Source organism: Taudactylus pleione, unplaced genomic scaffold, assembly GCF_031769625.1.
Source record: "Taudactylus pleione unplaced genomic scaffold, aTauple2 ptg000041l, whole genome shotgun sequence".
Taxonomy (NCBI): domain Eukaryota; kingdom Metazoa; phylum Chordata; class Amphibia; order Anura; family Myobatrachidae; genus Taudactylus; species Taudactylus pleione.
The window spans coordinates 48,773,743-48,793,779 of record NW_028284443.1 but is presented as its reverse complement, the minus strand read 5'-3'; the positions used below and the strand labels follow the sequence as shown (position 1 = coordinate 48,793,779).

At 46.1% G+C, this 20,037-nt stretch overlaps 1 protein-coding gene across 1 annotated transcript in view; it reads left to right on the top strand.

Moving 5' to 3' along the window:
- TUBGCP3 (tubulin gamma complex component 3) overlaps window positions 1–20,037 on the top strand; it is a 277,741-nt gene that overhangs the window by 168,351 nt on the left and 89,353 nt on the right. The window contains exons 12-14 of the mRNA XM_088456791.1: window positions 37–147; window positions 5,755–5,863; window positions 13,197–13,386. Coding sequence (XP_088312917.1) covers window positions 37–147; window positions 5,755–5,863; window positions 13,197–13,386 — 410 coding nt within the window. The remainder of the gene's footprint in view (window positions 1–36; window positions 148–5,754; window positions 5,864–13,196; window positions 13,387–20,037) is intronic.

Genomic DNA, 20,037 nt, shown 5'->3' with positions numbered 1-20,037 from the left:
AGGATTTGAGTGACTTAATCAGGTCTTTCTTTTTAGTTTTTTGTAGCTTCAGATCCTACAGTGAAAACAGACCGGCTTTGGCATGACAAATATACTTTAAGGAAGTCTATGATTCCATCTTTCATAACTATGGATCAGTCTAGAAAGGTGAAAAGGATTTTACAAATTCTATACTGTACTATATCATTTAATGTTCGGCTGTTTTTAATCTCTTCAGATCCAGACCAATTTCTGTGTTTTTTGGAGGTATGCAGAGTATAAATGTTGACTAATTTATTCTATCCAAACAAATGTATTATTTTTATTTGGTGCAGATTGAGCTTTTTTGTAGCCTACTGAAATATCCATTCTGTTACTTAGGAGAAAAATAGACGAAGTATTTAAAAAAAAAAAGATACCTTTCTATTATTTTCCCTATGACTACAGATGTTTCAAGCGTTAAACTGACATCTGGTACAGATGTGTCCACATACATCTATCCTCCATGCGCTACACATAACGTCGGAGCTCCGTGTGAATCAGTAGCACGAGCGTCATTTCGCTTGACTTTTTACCTTCAAATGCATCTTATTCGCATAGCGATGTGAATAGTTGGCACAAGCAGCTTCTATGTGCGTCTGCGGATGTATCTGCATACGAAACAATACGTTAACGTAGCATTTCGTATGCAGATACACCCGCAGTCGTTCACAGATTATATGCATGCTGTATATCGTTTTAATCAACAGAAGCTGCTTGTGCTAACTATTCGCATCACTATGCCAATAAGACACATTTGAAGATAAAAAGTTGCATGAAAAGACGCTCAGCTCTACCGAGTTACGCCACGGCATGGTGCGACTAGAAGGGCTGTTTAGCACGCAAGTAGGCTGGTTGTAAGAAGACCCATCTGTATGTTATGCTGCCAGTCATGTAAAGCAGGGCTGGTGTAGTCTGTACGCCAAACTTTTGGCTCTGACTTCTCAGTTTTACTACAGCCCGACTCCTTCATATATGGCAAATATATATTAATTAGTAATAACAAATTTCCAGCTAGTGTTAATAATTTTTTGCTCAAAACAATATAAACACAGAACAAACACTGCTGTACTGGTCTTGGTTGTTTTTTGTCTTATTTAACAACACTTTTTATTGGATTTCTTCTCCGGTCCAACACAAAATTATTCCCCTGATGGGGAGCAAAGTCGTAACATATGTGATAAAATAAGTGTACAGTATACCTCAGAAATGAAATGTCTGCTGCTGCAAAATAGGAGGCTGGAACCACCTATGATAAACTGGAAAGAACAAGCCATAAATGGGTTAATATATAAAAAGAAAAAATCTTACATAAAAGTATACATAGTCTTAAACCAGTATTATACATGCAATCCATGAAGAGCAAAAAAAAAAAAATACATACAATACTTTCTTCTGTAATATGTACATCCAAAATGGTTTCCAACTCCACAGCCCTTTGTAAACAATGTGGCACTTTAAGAAAAAAATAATCAAAATCACAATTGCTGCAGTTTTCTAAAGCAATAAGGTTTTCTATCAAAGCAGGTGGAATAATTACTGATGTATGTGTTTGGAACTACATGTCCCAGCAATCCTGACAACCTTTGACTGCTTAAGCATGTGGGTGCTTATTGAATTACATATACATACCAGCAGACCTATAGCAGATATGACCAGCTAGAATATGAAGTTTTGCAAACATACATAATAGAAAGCCACAACATATCCTTTTTTGTTAAAATTACTCTCCCAACTCATGCTTTACCATATTTTACCACTTTTCCACCAAAAGCCCGTCTCCAACCCAGTACACTGAGCACAGGTCGGAGCCGGGTTTTATCCCTTTCACACAAGCACCTGGACCCGGGTTATTCCAGTGTCCAGCCGTTCACACTATCCGGGTCTTCCGGCATTACAGTGGATGCTTGAAGATTGTCATCTCTAAGCACTATTGAAGCCAGCCAATCCGCTCGTTTGAGGCATGACCCGAGTTTATGCTGCACTGTTACCAGGGTCGTATACCTGGGTCACAAGCCACGACCCGGGTAGACCGGGCAATAACCTGGGTTGTTTGGGCAGTGGTAAAGGTGTATGAAACTGCTAAATCCAAAATAATTCTTGAAAATAGTCCTCAGCAAATCATTATCCTTTATGTAATGCAAAGGGAAATTAAATTAAAAAAAATAAATACAAAACTGCAAGTCCTCTGTATAAAGCCTCACCACATGTAAATGCAACTGGTCAAGCCCTGTGTTTCTAAATATACTGTTGTTTCCCTTGCAATGCATTTTTGGTTCTGGCACATCCATAAGCAATCTTCAATGCAATGTACTACACTACTATAGCATACTGTTGTGTATGAAGCATTTTTCATAAAACATAAAAGTATAAAATATTCTAATGCCAAATTAAAAGCAACCAAATGTGTATCATTGTAATGAAATAAGGTTGTAAAGTTTATACTGTGTCGTATGTTAAGGTTTTTTATATTTAAAATAAATAAGGTGTAATGTACATTACAACCATTTTACAGGTAATGCAAAGATTGCCTTTGGAATTAATAGTTTAATTAAATGGTACTGTAAATGATTGGATGGTATATTGATTTAAAAAATATATACATAAAAGAGATGGAGTACAATGTCCACATTTTGTAACAAAATATAACCAGATTTAATAAAAAAAAAAAAAAAAGAAATATTAAAGACAGTGTGGGTGCGTATTGCTATAATCGATAGAGCCTGCATTTTGGTTTAATTTTCTTTATAGAAAAAGAGGCCTATTACAGAGGTAGGGGTAGAGTTTGGGTGTGGAGGTGGCGTAGTTGGCCAGAGAGCCCATATGTTATTGAAGAGGTCTGCTTGTTGGAAGTGGTAGGTAATGCTTGCAATGTGTCAGATTATTTTTTACCCGAAAGAGGGGAGGTGGATTTGTCTATTTCTAGAGGAACACAACAATTGACTTGGAATTTTTAAAATATGTTTATGAAGGATCAACACAATACACTGTTTCTCTCTCTATTTATATTCTGTTGTCTAACCTTTATTTTTGAAACAATCAGACACCTAGGTTATATGTAGCTCAATCCAAGTGATACTGTGATATCCATTTTAATAAAATATAAATGGAGAAAAGTACATGGGGGGAAGGAAAAGAGGAGAGAATGTGTGGCTAGATCCACCAAAGAGAAAGGAAAAAAAAAAAAAGGAATGGAGAAAGAACAGAGAGGTAGAGAAAGAGTTAAGTGAAAGGGGAACGAGCATTTTGGAATTTTGTTAACTGATTTGACAGATTTAGAGGGGGATAGGAGAGGAGGAAATCCATGGATATTAAGAGATCCATACTTCCATTATGGAGTCAAGGATTCTGTGTATTTAGTCTTAAAATGGAGGTCTACCAAACATGGAGTACTTAATGTTTACTCTTGAAACCAATAGCTTTTCACCCACCACTTAATGGATGGCTAGAGGAGCCCATTTGCTACTTAGCATGTGGATGGTTTACCCTACTGGAGGTGGGGAGAGTTTTTGGTCACAATTCCTCTAGGGAATTCTGACCAGCTTGGGGCTTGGTGACACATTATGATCGGGATGACAAGCTTTGGGTCTCCCACTGTCCATACGAGCCTGATATAGCCTAGTGCTAATTGACACTTGCTTTGAGACCAAATGCTCATGGTCTCCCTGCTCTAGTGCCCTGACTATAGCACTGGTGCCAGTATTCAAATCTCCACCTACCCCACTGATATATCTTTTTGAGCCAGGCAGTAGAAAATTAGTATCAGCGTTTCAAGTGGAAGATGTAGCACCAAGTTACAGTCCGACCTGTACAAAACATTTTATTCTGTAGAAGGAACTCAATTTCTTGGTTAAAATTAAAAATTAACAAAGATTGAAATGTCTGTGCCAAAGTGGAATTAAATACTATTAATATACAACAGGAAGGTGCTGCTCCTGTACTATTTTGTTAGCATTACTGTGGAAATTGGAACTATCCATTTAGTTCATTTAGCTCGTAGAGCCGTTTTATGGTTATGTACAGTATGTCACACTCAAAGTACATTTAGGTAGAAAAAAAAAAATCATATGATTACAGTACTAATGCAACATTATTTGGCACAGTAAATACTGCAATAGATTTGTAATTTATTATACAGATACTGGGCCTTATTCAGAGCTCTACGCTATTTGCAAAGACGCAGTAGCTATGCGGAAGTTTGGTAATGATGGAGAGGCGTCTGAATGCCCACTGCTGGCATTGCAGATCCAAGTGCTGCGTCTGTAGACTCGGCATCAGATCAACATTGGGCAGCCATCAGCTATTTGAGTAAGCCTAAGCTTACTCAGTATGGCTGTCAGAACTCCTCTGCCGGGGCCAGGAAATCTGCGTTGGAAGATGTAGAGCCTGGCCTTGGCACATCTTCAAAACTGCTCCCGTTTTTTAAAATGCTCACAGTTGCTGCCCTCGCCCTCAAAAAGCCGCAGCACATCAATCATGATATGACTAAGGCTAACTATCTCCTCTAGCCCCAAAGTGCGGTGTCTTATCGTGGACTCCTCCTTCTCATGACATCCAGAATCTCTCACAGTCCTGTCGTTTTAATCTTAAAAGGATTTCCAAAATTAGACCCTTTCTCACCCAAGATGCCACTAAAACCCTCATACACTCATTGGTCATCTCCAGATTGGACTACTGTAACCTCCTCCTGTCTGGCCTCCCCAACTCCTTTCTCTCCCCTCTCCAGTCAGTCCTCAATGCAGTTGCTCGGCTCATCTTCCTCTCCAAACGCTCTACATCTGCCTCCCCTCTCCTATAAGCTCTCTACTGGCACCCTTTCCCTTTCAGAACCCAATTCAAGGTTCTCGCACTCACTTACAAAGCCCTCACCCATTCCTCTCCCATTTATATCACAGACCTCATCTCCCTTCGCTCTCCTGTCCGCCCTCTTCGTTCAACAAATGCACACCGCCTCTCATGCCAATTGATTACTTCCTCCCACTCCCGCCTCCACAAGTTTTTGCCCACGCTACCCCCCCACCTTTGGAACTCTCTCCCTCTTCCCATCAGACTCCCCAGCTCTCTACAATCCTTCAAATGGGCTCTCAAGACCCACTACTTCATCAAAGCCTTCCATCTTAACTTGCTGCTACATATTCCTTCCTCCCTGCCTACCCCATCTGTGTCACACCTGTTTGTCTGCCCCTCCCCTTTAGAATGTAAGCTTTTACGAGCTGGGCCCTCTACCCTCTTGTGCTTCTCCTTACTTTTGTCTACTATTTACTCCCCACTAGGGCACCTAACACTTGGTTACTTTGCTCTGTTGCTTATCTGGGTGTTATGGTCGCTAATGTATATTATCCATGTCCTTGTCCTGTATTGTACTGTACTGTAAGTCACTGGTCAACCTATTTGTTTATGTACTTTGTAAGGAGCTACGGAACACTTGTGTCGCCATATAAATAAGAAAAATAATAAGAGGGTACTGCGACTGTCGACGCAGACAGAGATTGGCACATGCTCCGTACATATCCAGCGCATACGCCGATCTGTAAATGTCGTAGTTGTGCGTAAAACATTGAGCCCACTCCACTGTAAAGTATGTTACATGTCATAGAATGGCCCTTTAAGTTAAAATTTTGCTAATATTTCCCAATTTTAAATACAGCAAGGTCTCAGATTTCACCCTTTAATAAATGGCAAGAAATCCCTTGACTTCTTTTTATGGACACCATTTGTTGAAACTTCTCCTTGCAGGTTCTCTTGATTGGCAAATCTATTAACTTTTTACATCAGGTGTGCCATGATCAATCTCCTCCTGCCAAGATGATGGCAGTGTCTAAAACGGCAGAGTCTCCAAAAGATGGTATGTATATTAGAACCAGACCTAATTTCTGTGTTTTACTTTAGCAGATACTTCTGATATATATTTGTTTAATTTTATTTTTCTTCTTCAAGGCCCTTAGGGCTCCACAGGGAGACAATGGGATGTAGGTGGTGGATAGGAAGACCGGACACCAGACAGTTATATACCCCTCCCTCTATACCCCGCTCCTGAGGCAATCCGTTTGCTTGGTATCCGTCAGGAGACTGATTTCTATTAGAACTGGGGGCTGCATTAAGCAGCCCAAGCTTTCATTTTTAAGATTTATTTTATTTATTTTTACAGCTGACGGGCGAGCAGCACTAGACTGTCCTCTGGACGTCTGTGCTGCCGCTCCATCATCCCTCTGGTGCCGCTTCGTACTTTTGGCGGGGCTCCCGGGGACCTGGCTAGCAGGCCCCGCGGGTGGACCCCAGACTGCAGCCGGGACTCAAGGGGACAGGTAAGGCGTCTTACTTCCGGTCTCTGGACAGACCGGAGGTCCTGACGAGGTCACAGGTCTGCCCTGAACTCCACTTTTCCACCTGGTCATATATACTGGTGCTAGAGACCAGGGAACCGTTGGTTAAAAGTCAGCCAGGGGAGGTCTGCTCTCTGTTAATGCGACCCCCTCCCCCAGCTCAGAGTGCCAGTCCACCGCGGTCTGCCGTCCTGAGCTGATCTTTTTCCCCGTCACCCTCCGAAATCTCCGGCAGCCATTTTCTCTATGCAGCAGCCACAACAACTCTCTGGAATCTTTGGGTCCTGTCCCCACTACATACAGTACTTCTCCTAGGAGCAAGGTTATATAGCGCTATAGCCTACCAGCCTCTGCGGTCTGAGTAGTTGATTGTAGTGCGCTATGCAGTTATATTGATTTCTGCATTGTATGTGACTTATGCTAGCGCTGTCTGCCTGTGTGTTTTCACTATACGGTCAGCTTATGTCTTTCCTCTTTTTTTTCTCACTATAACTCTAACATACCGGTTTATTAAGAGTCCACTGTACTTCACATTCACTTGTATTTGTGAAGGCTGTCACACACTGTCTGGTTGCACTCTGCTCACTGCCATATTCTGTGCTGTGTACTCCTGCAGGTGTATCTAAGCAAAGGCAGGGTCACTGTACTGCATACCCACTTGTATTTGTGAGGGCTGTCACATACTTGGCGGTTGCACGCTGCTCAGTGCCACATTGTGTGCTATACTATCCTGCAGCTATGTCTAGCAAAGGCAAGGGTAGCAAGTAAACTGCTGCACCTATGCTGCTCTCTGGCAGATCCTGTGCAGCAGGCTTACCTGAGGAGGATTTCATTCATGATGGGCTATATGCAACTTGTTATAATACACCAGGCCAATCAGCCCCTCCAGCCCCTGCTCAGGAACCCCCCTGGGCTTTCTTTTTCACAGGTGTTGGCTACAATTGTGGACCACCTAGCAGTCCCTGCAGTAATTCCCCCTATGGGGTTGCCACAGGTACAGGCGATACAAGTACCTCCTATACCTCCTCCATGGGTAGACATACTCTCTAACTCAGTACAGAGTCTAGCGGCTACCTCCACTGCCTTTCAAAATATGTTGAAAAATGAGAAGCCCGTACCCAGTAAATCTACTAAATGTACTGTACTATCCTTACAGTCTACACATCTCTCAGATTCTGAGGTGTCATCTGAGCAGGCAGAAGACACAGATCTCTCTCACCGAATTTCCCTCAGCGGAGGAAGAGCCTTAGTCACAAAATAAATGTACCTGCTTTAGTAAGGGCTGTGAAATCAATTCTTCAGTTAGAAGATGCTGAGCCCGCTCCCAAAACAAAACAACCGCTGTTTGAAAGACAGAATGTGGGTTTAGCAGAGTTTCCTCACTCGGATCAGCTTTCTGAACTCATGAGCGAAGCTTGGAATACTCCCAGTAAAAAGTTTCAACCTCCAAAACACCTGATTTCTTTTTACCCTTTTCCAATAGCTGATTGCACTAAATGAGTAGCTCCCCCATGTTAGAGACTGTGGGCCTGATTCAGAGGCACTCGCTCTGAATCAGGGCGTTCTTTTTTTCTTTTTTTTTTTGCGGCCTCAAGGCCGCTCGCACAGCTGTGGGTGACCACCCGCAGCTTGTGCGTGCGGCCTGGCGATGGTCGCGATTTTCGCAACCATCGGGCTTGCGGCGAGACCCTGCGGGAGGGTCTCGGCTCCCACAAGCCCCAGTGGACTTCCTGCTCTAATAGAGCAGGAAGTCCACTACTGACATCACGAGTGATGTCAGTAGGGCCACCCACAAACAGCAGGCGTTCCTAAGGGAACGCCTGCATTTGTGCAGCCACCCCCCCTCCCCGCGTACAAAACTGGGCAAGCTGTAAATCAACATCGATAGCCGCCTCGTCTTTTAGTGAGCAACGGAGCTGCCGTCGCTCGCTGGGGCTCGCGCATGCGTATGCCAGAGGCGGCGCATGTGCAGGGGCCAAATATCAACCCGCTTGTGAGCACTATGTGCTCGCGAGCGGGTATGAAACAGGCCCTGTGTTTGTTGTGGTCCCGTGGTGGTAACAGGAATAGACACTGAAACAGGTTTAAACTGAAAGGTGGGTTGTTTAATGTTCATGTTGGTAGACATGAATAATAAGATAAACTAAAGTACAGTAATAAACGAATATATGTGGCAGGAGGGAACTGTAGTCAGTGGGAATAAACCAATGTCCAGATCAGTGACAGAGATGAATGAGGTGAATCCAGATAGACTGTAAGAGTGAAGTGGATATCCTGGTTTGCTGAATAGTGGCTGAGAGGGATATCTGGAAATGCTGTGATGACTGAAAGGGAATTCCGGTAATGCTGTGATGATGGCTGAAAGGGAAATCCGGTAATGCTGTGATGATGACTGAAAGGAGAATCTGGTAATGCTGTGATGATGGCTGAAGTGAGAATCCGGTAATGCTGTGATGATGGCTGCACAGGAATGGATTAACTGAGGAGCCAGGTGCAGGCAGGAGTGGGTCTGGTGGAAGGTGCGAGGCAAGGCAGGGCGGTGCAGACTATGCAGAAAGTCGGAGGCTGACAAGGAGCTGGGGCAAGCAACGGAGCGCAAGTCTAAGGTTCAGGAGCGCAGAGAACTCTCTCTCACAGCTGACGCTGTGAACACGTTGCACTGGCAACTACAGGACACTCCAAACACCCTTAAGTACCCAGTGACGGAACGTGATAGGGCAGAGAGAGCAGGTGACCTACATACGATTGGCCTGCTATGTCACGTGTCCAAAGACAACATGGTGGCGCCCAGACAGTCATGACACGGAGATGCCACTAGACTTACCCTTGCCAGGATGGCCCAACGCTGGGAGACCTCTGCCTACATGCAATGCCGGTCTCCACACGCCAGCTCCCCGCCAGAAGGACCACGCCACAGCGCCCTCACCGGTAAGGACCGCAAACCTCCACGCCGCGAAACTGGTCGTGACACCCCAGCTCCCATGTCACACGTCTGATTACAAGCTCTACTTTACCTATCCCTACGGTTTTCTCCTTAAAGGTCACAACGGATAGGAAGTCTGTGTTGGCCATTGCCTGGGTGACAAAAGCCATTGAGAGCTGGACTGATGCTCTGGGGGAATCATTTCCCTCGAATGCTTCCCAGAAATAGCTGTCCTATATCTCCCACATCAGGGATGCAGCCTCCTTTAGGAGAAGCGGCTTTGGATACTGGTTTCTTGGCCTCCAAAGCAGCTGCTACTAAGGTGGTAGCTCGCTGTAGCCTTTGGCTTTGTTCATTGGCAGACTTGGACTCTAAGAAGGTCTTAGAATCACTGCCCTACAATCTGAAGATTCTCTTTGGTCCGGAGCTGGATAAGATTGTGACTACTTTGGCGGCATCTTAAGATAGCCTTTCTGCAATCCGCATTTACACAGAGGCCTTGGATGTCATCCTTTAGGTCCTTTTGTCCCCAGGGAAAAGCTAAAGGCCAGTCCTTTCCTCTGCAACTGCTTCCACAAGGGCCTCCAAACTCATGACCAAGCAGGCCTGGGCCACAAGACGTCCTGCTACTAAATCCGAGGTCAAACCTTCTGCCTGATGGGATGGGACAGGCCTCCCCCTGAGGGGATCCCAGAGTAGGAGGCCGACTTCTTCAATTCACCCATTGCTGGCGTCAAACAACAGACTCTTGGGTACAAGAAGTGGTCTCTCATGTGTACACCCTCTAATTTTTGAGGTGCCCCCCAGCAGTTTTTTTTACACAGGCCCTCCATCAGACTTAAGCAAAGCCCTGCTCCTCCAGAAGGCCATTCAGTCCTTGCTGCACTCGGGTGTAATCATTCCAGTCCCATCGTCACAGCGAGGAAACTGTTATTATTCCACCCTTTTCCTGGTTCAGAAGCCCTATGGGTCTCTTCGGCCTATCCTCAACCTCAAATTTCTGAACAAGTTTATCAGGGTTCCTAATTTTTGTATGGAAACTCTCTGCTCTATTGTCCTAGCTATGGAGTCTCTGGACTTTATGGTGTCTCTGGATATTCAGGACGCTTACCTACATGTACCTATAGCACCCTCTCATCAGCGGTATCTTCATATTGCTGTCCTACAGCAACATTTCCAATTGCAGGCACTGCCCTTTAGGCTTTCTACAGCTCTGCGGGCCTTTACCAAACTCATGGCAGTTATGGCAGCCCACCTGCGTCATCAGGGAATCTGGCTGCTCCCATACTTGCATGACCTCTTGCTCTTAGCACACTCACCAGAGTTTCTTCACCACCAGCTTCAGGTAACCATTACCTTTCTACAAAGACATGGCTGGTTAATCAACTGGAAATAGTCCTCCCTGACCCCTTCACAAAGGATGGTGCATTTGAGAATTCTCAGGCTCAGAGAATCTTCCTGACAGCAGACAAAGTTCTCTGTACTACAGGAACTGGTACGCAGGTTACTCCTCGGTTGCTGAGTGTCAATTCAATCCACAATACAGACCTTGGGGTCCATGGTATCCACCTTCGACATGGTGGAGTTTCCTCAGTTCCACTCCAGGCCCATACATAACCTAATCCTATCCAGGTGGAATGGACTGCCTTATCTGATCAGGTCTCAGATGATGAGCTTCTCTCCGGAAGTTAATCTGCCCCTCTCCTGGTGGTTACAGATGTCCCACTTGAACAATGGTCGCCCCCTTTTGGAATCTGGAATGGGTACTCCTCACCATGGACGCCATCCTCCACGGGTGGGGCGCAGTGACCGGCCAGCACTTCTTCCAAGGTCGCTGGACTCCGGCCAAGACGACCTTACCAATCAACGTCCTAGAACTCCGAGCCATCTACAGAGCTCACTCTGGCTTAGGACATTCTTCGGGGCAGACCAGTACAAGTACAGTCCGACAATGTCACGGCAGTGGCCTACCTCAATCACTAGGGAGACACTCAGTCTGTCAGCAATGGCAGAGGTGTCACGCATTCTCTCATGGACAGAATGCCATCTCCGCTGTGTTCATCCCCGGGATTCTCAATTGGGAAGCAGATTTCCTCAGTCGTGACGACTTGCATGTTCGGGAGTAGACTCTACACCCAGAGGTCTTTCAACTCCTGGTGAACAAGTGAGGCCTCCCAGACGTGGATCTCATGGCCTCTCGACAGAATCGCAAGCTACTAATGTACGGATCCAGGACACGGGAGGCCTCTTTGGATGTGGACCGTGCTCTGACGATCTACATGGACCATACTACTTCAGTCAGGAAATCAAACTCCCTCTTTGTCCTATATGGATTCCAGAAGGGATGGCCAGCTAACAGACAGACTTTGGCCAGATGGTTTGCATGACTATCTGTCTTGCACGCCGACTAGCCTTCCTGTGCCGGTTACAGTATCTGCTCATTCTACTGTTTGTGGGTCCCTTGTGGGCAGCCCGGGGTGGCGCGTCTGCTGAACAACTATACAAGTCGGCCATGTGGTCTTCTGTCCACACCTTTATTAGGTTCTGTGCCTTTGATACATTTGCCTCAGGATGCTTCCTTCGGTGCGCCGGGTTCTCCTCTCAGCTCAGGAGCGTCCCTGCCTATGTACAACGGATTTGGAACATCCCCAATGTCTCCCTGTGGAGCCCTATAAACCCTGAAGAAGAAAAGTAAGTTATGGTAAAACTTACCCTTGTTAACTCTTTCTTCGGAGTCCATAGGGTCCACAATGCACCCGCCCTGATGCACCTGGCTTCTGTGGGTTACATTTCTTGGTCACCGGTTTCCTCCTTTGTTGTGTGAGAGTGTGATTCTTCTGTGTACCAGTCTTCCTTCTCTATCCTCTCCTGCTCCTGCCTTGGGCTTGTTGACAAACGGATTGTGTCAGGATCGGAGAATAGGGGGGAAGGACCAGAGCATTCTGGCATTGCAAAAGCTTAGCTGTTTGGTGTCCTGTCTTCCTATCCACCATCTACACCCCATTGTCTCCCTGTGGACCCTATGGACTTCGAAGAAAAATAATTAACAAGGGTAAGTTTTACCATACATCCTTTTTTTTTTTTCTTTAACCTCACTTAAAACTTTACAAAAGCTTTATTTGCTCTAGAAATTCATTATCTACCTACTTTTGAAATTTGTCAACCAATTAAAAAATTCAATAGAAAAAAAATAAACTTCCATTTTTTACATGCACTATTTTTGATGTGTCCTTTTTGTTTAACTTCTGTCTGTTAATCATTATGGGACAGAGTAAGAAAACAGAATCACTTAATATTTATAGAATTAAAATGGGCATTAGAAGAACAATATATATTTAGATTTCAGGTTTATTAAATAAAAGTATTTATTCATAATGTGACCAGCTCGATAGTTAAAGTAAATATTTACTTTTCTGTCTTAGCCAGATGGTACATTTATAGTTTAGCTCATTGTACGGACAAAATTGCTGTTTGGTATTTAAACTATTAGATTATGTATTTTTAACATTTTATGTGTACACCATTACCACTATAATGTAATTGTCCCTATCATGTACACTAGTTGCCCAGACATTGTCCACTGTCAAGGTGTAATGATAAAGATACAGCATGATTTTCAAAACCTAGAGGGTTTATTTACTGAAGATCAATTTTTAAAATAATGTTATTGGCTACTTTGAGGGCTGATTTAAAAGGCATTTATTAATACACTTTGCGTATATTACTATTGGCCTTTTAAATCTATTCATCAAAAGCTTTGAAAAATTGATCTTTAGTAAATATATTCTGGTATTATCTGCTGCTATGAGTTAAGCAAATATTACAGGATTTCCAAGTTTGTGTTTGAAACATCAAACCTTTTGTATGCACGATACTGTATGTCATCAAGTTGTTTTACATTACTTACCAACATATGTATTTATGCTTTTTAGCTGCAGACTTATTTACAGATCTGGAAAATGCATTCCAGAGTAAAATTGATGCTGCATATTTTGAGACTAGTAAATACCTGCTGGATGTCCTTAACAAGAATTACAACTTGCTTGAGCATTTGCAAGCCATGAGACGCTATCTCCTCCTTGGACAAGGAGATTTTATACGCCATCTAATGGATTTGCTAAAGTAAGACATTCTGGTTTCCTTTTGTTTTGGAGGGGAGGGGTTTACACTATATTTACAACAGTGAGAATACACTACAACAATGGAGGGAACATCATATGATTTGGGAAAAAGTTGCTTATGAAAGTCATATTTGCTTGTGTGAAATTTTTTAAACTTACACTACATTGCTGTCAAATATCAAATCTAAAATATGTTAACATTTTGGGCTTGTTACTTTTTAATCTTGGCAGAGTTTTTATCTAATTTGTTTAATTGCCTTATACCTTTTAGACAAACAGTTATGGGTGCATTATTTTATAATGTGATCTTTTGTTTTTCTCTGAAATTTCAATATTTAAAAACTTGGTAAATTATTTGGTTACTATTCTTAAGCATCAGATTTAATTGCATTGACAAATTTAAAAGCAGGAATATTCAGGACTCTAGTGATGGATGGGGCTCTTTTTGACATTGACAATCAAGTGATTTGGGAAAAGTGGAGGAGTTGACCATACCGACCTATCAGATTCTAGCTACCGTCTAGAAATTGTAAATTTTCAAAACAATTCACTCTGATGGTTAATAATAATAATTCCTACATAATTTATTAGGTTTTAAGTTTTCAATTTTAGAGAAAAAAAAATAAACTTTTAATGAACCAATAACTATTGCTTTTATAAGGTATAAGGCCTTTAATGAAACAAATTTATGGAAAAAAAAAACATTGCCATTATTATGAAAGTAACAATTTATAATAAATATATATAGTCATATTTGACTGCAAAATCTGAATTTTTCACATGTTACTTAAAGTAAAAATTGCAATAAACCTAAGACCCCATTGATATCCCAACTTTGGTATTTGGTGTGGACAATACTAAAACATCAAGAAATTAACACAATTTTTTATTTTAAATGTATTTGTTTTAAAACTGTTTTTAAATGTTAGTGTCTCTGACCTTGAATTCTTGTCTTCATAAAATGTTGCCTTCATTTATCCATTAATTGCTGAGGGGTTTCTCACCCCTCTGCAACGTCCATTTTTCGATGTTTGCGCTCATCATATCCCAACATTAATATCACTGATTTGATTTTTTTTATTGCAGTACCCATGCAAAGTACTCTTTTAAAGGCTTTGTATTTTCTGAAAATACCTTTTGGGTCATTCCATGTGACTCATGTTACATTTCATGGTAATTTTTAGAAGTTTAAATGCACTACACACAAAAAATAAAGCTGAAATTCAACATTTTAAAAATGACAATGATATATGGGGAAGGTAGTCACTAATGCTTAGAAGCAGAAAAAAAATGTACACTCTTAGTAGTTAAATTTCATTGTTTTATATGCCTGACTCCTGTTACAATAGAATGGACATAGGAACTTTAGGGGACTTAAATATTTATGTAAACCTCCTCTCCTAATTAATTTTACAATTTCTACTTCAGAGTCCATAGGGGTCCACAGGGTTGACCTTGGGGTATAGCTGGATCTGGATCCATGGGCACCACGCAGTTAAAGCTTTAGCTGCTCCCAGGATGCACTGGGGTCCGTCCTCCTCTATACCCCGCCCCCGAGCCACAGCACCTCAGTTTGAGTTGGTGCCCGGCCGGAGTCGGGTCACCTGCGCAGGGGGGCTGCAGGAGCAGCCCACAAAAGCTTTCTATTTACAAAAAAAAAAAAAAAGGGGCCTGTTAGTTTTTTCTTTTAAAACAGAGGCTCTAGTGTGGCAGCGACGGGCTGTCTATGCAGACGCCCACGCTGCCGCTCTCCTTCCCCGCTGGCGCCGCGACGCCAGTACTGCACTGGGGATCGCGGCAGGGGGGGCCAGAGTCCGTACTAGCCGGACTCTGGGTCCCTCCCTGGACTGCTCACGGAGTCGCCGGGGATAAGGTAAGCCACGAGCCGCCGATTAGCGGCGGCTCGGGGGTATTGCCTGCACATGCAGTCCTTTGCCCCCGGTCCTAGGGGACAGACCGGGGGCCGCTAGCGGTGGCGGCGGGCTCCCCCTCTGAGGAGAAATAGCCCGTGGGACCACTAGACCACCAGGGATATATTGGCAAGCGGGAAGCCGGCAAGCCCTGGGGTTAATAGGCTAGCCAGGGGAGGAAGCCTTCCCTGTCTTGCGGCTCCTCAGCTCAGCGCGCCTTTCAGCACGCAGTCTGGCGTCGCTGAGCTGCAGACTCTTCGGCCACTCCTCCTCTGAGGTCTCTGGTGGCCATTTTCTCTGTGGCAACGCAGATCTCAGGGAGCACGTGGACCGGTCCCCCTGTGTACCTCTCCCCCGATTTAAGGACAGCGTACACAGCACTATAGCCCTCCCAGACACTGAATCTGGGCAGGTTGATTGTAGTGGAAAGGTGCAGTGAGTATATCTTCTCTGCATGGTATGTGACTTTTGCTAGTGCTGCCTGTCTGTGCTTATTTTCCACTTACTGTCAGCTTATACCTATCCCTTTACTTCTCCTACAAGCCCTACTGGTGTGTGGGGGAGGGGTGTTTCTACAGACCTCACCTATATAAATCACGTATTTGTGAGGTTCGTCACATACAGTTGTGTGCTACACAGTGCCATATTGTGGGCTGTTGTTCAGCACACCGGTGAGTGCGTTTTCTTCTGCCCTGTTGCCAGATATATTTTTTGACTATATAATATATTCTGTCATGTCAGACGAGGAGGTTGAGCGCTCAGTGGCTCCGGTGTTGGCCTCCTGCGGACGCTGTTCTGCAGGAGTGGATAGGGAGGATTTGTCACAGGATGGCCTGTGTGGTCGGTGCCAGGTGGCTCCTGGCCCATCCAGACCTTCTCTGATGCAGGAACCACCGTGGGCGATGTTTTCTCTAGTGCTGGTGTCTATTGTCTGGTGTCGGTCCCGACTGCTCTCCCTACTAGGGCGTTACCCCAGCCGACCATCCCCCATTCCCCGGGTGTCCCGCAGTTGTTGCGGAGTCCTCCTGGGTCTCAGTCTGTGGGTCCATATACGGGGTTGCCTATGTATATACAGGCTTCCCCTGTGCCGCAGCAGCCTGCGGTACCTTTTCAGGCCCCTATGGCGACTCCTCCACCCTGGGTGGATGTGCTCTCCAACTCCGTGCAAAATTTGGCGGCCGCATCCTCGGCTTTTCAGTCAATGTTGCAGACTGACATGCCTTCTAGGGTTTCAAAACGCCCAGTCATGGCGCGGGCGGCTCAGGTATCGGACTCAGAGGGTTCCTCAGATGATGGGGAGGTCCCTGATGACGCTGACTCGGACGCCTCGGTCCAGGAAATGGATACCAAGTCGTCCATTAATGTGCGAGCACTGGTTAGGGCGGTGCGAGCCATTCTTCTTATAGAGGATGAGGCACCGGCTCCTAAGTCGAAGTATCCTAGTTTCAAAAAAACTAAGGTGGCTTCTGCGGTGTTTCCCCTGTCGGATCAGTTGACGGATCATATGGCGGTAGCTTGGCAGGCGCCCAGTAAGAGATTCCTTCCTCAGAAGCGGTTGGCTTCTAATTATCCCTTCCCTGAGGCACATTGTAAAAAATGGGAAACTCCACCGGCGGTGGATTCCCATGTCACCCGTTTAATAATGAGCTCTACTTTGCCATTACCGTCTATATCCTCGCTGAAGGATCCCACGGACAGGAAAGTTGAGACTTGCTTAAAGTCTATTTACTCCCTCTCCGGGGCGGTGGCCCGACCGTCCATGGCCATCTCCTGGGTGGCCAAGGCCATTGAGGGGTGGGCCAATGCATTGGAAGATACCTTCCCAGACGACGCTCCGGATGTCCAGAGGGCGTTGTTGGGTCAGATGAGGGACGCTGCTTCTTACATTGGGGAAGCCTCTTTAGATGCTAGTTTGCTGACTTCGCGGGTATTGGCTGCAGCGGTGTCTGCCTGCCGATCCTTATGGTTGCGGTCCTGGAGAGCGGACTCTGATTCAAAGAAAGGCCTGGAGGCCTTACCTTTCAATGGGGAATTACTATTTGGTCCGGACTTGGACAAAATAGTGGATACCATGGCTAAATCCAAGTCGGCTTTCCTCCCTTCGGCGGCACTGCCTGCTAAGGTTCTGAGTTCGGCTTTTCGTTCCTTTCGGGTTCAGGGTAAGGCATAAGGTCAGTCCTTCCCGAGACAGTCGGCGTGTAAGACTGCCTCTAAACCCAAGAAGAAAGCCTGGAGTGCTCGGCGCCCTTCTTCCAAGCAGGAAGATAAACCTGCGGCCTGATGGGACGGGCCTCCCTCTGGGGGACCTCAGAGTGGGAGGCCGACTTCTTCGATTTGCCCAGTGCTGGCACAATACCACCACGGATGCCTGGGTTTTAGAAGTGGTCTCCCAGGGGTACGCCCTGTCTTTTCGGCACAGACCACCCCACCAGTTTTTCTGCACGAGTCCTTCTCAGGACAAGACCAAGGCGTTACAGATTCAGGAGGCTATAGAGTCCTTGCTGAAAGCAGGGGTCATTGTTCCCGTTCCTCAATCACAACGAGGGACGGGGTATTATTCGTCTCTGTTTCTGGTGCAGAAACCCAATGGTTCTCATCGCCCTATCCTCAACTTGAAGTCTCTGAACAAATTCCTCAGTTCCCAAGTTCAGGATGGAAACGTTACGTTCCATCATTCTGGCGATGGAACCGGGGGATTACATGGTGTCCCTGGATATCCAGGACGCCTACCTCCATGTTCCGATAGCACCTTCGCACCAGCGGTATCTGAGGTTCGCTATCCTTCAACACCGCTATCAGTTCCGGGCGCTCCCTTTGGTCTCTCCACGGCACCGAGGGTGTTCACGAAGATTATGGCGTTCATGGCCGCACATCTTCGGAACCAGAATGTACGGCTGCTGCCGTATCTGGATAACCTCCTGTTGCTGGCGAGCTCCGCGGAGGTACTGCTTCTTTGGAAAAAGTCCTCCATGATTCCATCACAGCGGATGGTTCATTTGGGAGCCCTGCTGGATTCGCGTCAGCAAAGGATCTTCCTGACTCCGGAGAAGGTCGCCTCCCTACAGCTGCGGATACTCTGTTGCCTGAGCAGTTGCCGCCTGTCGGTCCATTCAGCTATGAGAGTTCTGGGGTCCATGGTGTCGACATTCGACATGGTGGAATTTGCCCAATTCCATTCCCGGCCCCTGCAGGGGCTGATTCTATCGGAATGGAACGGGTTACCTCACCAGATCCGCTCTCAGGTGCTGGTGTTGTCTCCGGACGTTCGGCAATCTTTGGCTTGGTGGCTTCAGACAGCTCATCTGGTCGAGGGGCGCCCCTTTTGGATCCCGGACTGGGTCCTGCTCACGACGGATGCCAGTCTCCGGGGTTGGGGGGCAGTGACCGGCTCATTGTCTCTCCAGGGTCGTTGGTCTGCGGAAGAAGCACTTCTTCCCATCAACATCCTGGAACTGCGGGCAGTATACAGGGCCCTGCAGTCGTCCGGCCCCGCTCTTCACCGAAGGGCGGTACAGGTGCAGTCCGACAACGCCACCACGGTGGCGTATATCAACCACCAAGGAGGAACTCGCAGTCAGGCAGCGATGTCGGAGGTGTCTTGCATCCTGATTTGGGCGGAGGGTCACATTCCAGCTATCTCGGCGGTCTTCATCCCCAGAGTCCTCAATTGGGAAGCGGACTTCCTCAGCCGTCACGACGTGCATCCCGGGGAATGGTCGCTTCACCCAGAGGTGTTTCAGCTACTCGTGGTCAGGTGGGGACTGCCGGAGCTGGACTTGATGGCCTCCCGTCACAATCACAAGTTGCCCGTTTACGGGTCAAGGACAAGAGACGCAGGCGCAAGTCTGGTGGACGCGCTGTCGGTGAAATGGACGTTTCACCTGGCGTATCTGTTTCCTCCGATATCCCTACTTTCTCGGGTTCTGCGGAAATTCAAGCAGGACGGCGGCACGCTCGTGCTGGTGGCTCCAGCGTGGCCCAGACGTCCTTGGTACTCCGATCTCAGGAGCCTCTCCATCGACGCTCCGTACCTTCTTCCTCAGCGTCGGGACCTGTTGTCTCAGGGGCCCTGCCTTTACCTGGATCTGGGTCGGCTGTCTTTGACGGCGTGGCTCTCGAGACAGCCGTCTTGAGGTCTCGGGGCTTCTCCAGTTCGGTTATTGGTACCATGCTCAGGGCACGCAAGCCTGCTTCAGCACGGATTTATCACAGGGTGTGGCACACTTACTTTCAGTGGTGTGAGTCCAGACATTATGATCCTCAGGTGTTCCGAGTTTCTAGGATCTTGGAATTTCTTCAATCAGGATTGGACCTCGGCTTACGCCTTGCATCTCTGAAGGTTCATGTGTCCGCCTTGTCCGTGTGGTTTCAACGGCGGATTGCAACACTGCCGGATGTTCACACCTTTTTCCAAGGTGTTCTCAGGATCCAGCCTCCCTTTGTGCCTCCTGTGGCTCCTTGGGACTTGGCGGTGGTTCTACGGGTCCTGCAGGGTCCTCCGTTTGAGCCTCTTGAGTCGGTGGAGCTCAAGTGGCTGACATTTAAGACTGTTTTTCTCCTGGCAATTGCTTCGGCCAGGAGGGTGTCTGAATTGGGGGCGCTTTCCTGTCGCCCTCCTTTCCTGATTTTTCACCGGGACAGAGCGGTGCTCCGCACTCGTCCTGAGTTTTTGCCCAAAGTGGTCTCGAAATTCCACATTAATCAGGAACTTGTTGTGCCAGCATTTTCAGTCCCCTGATCTT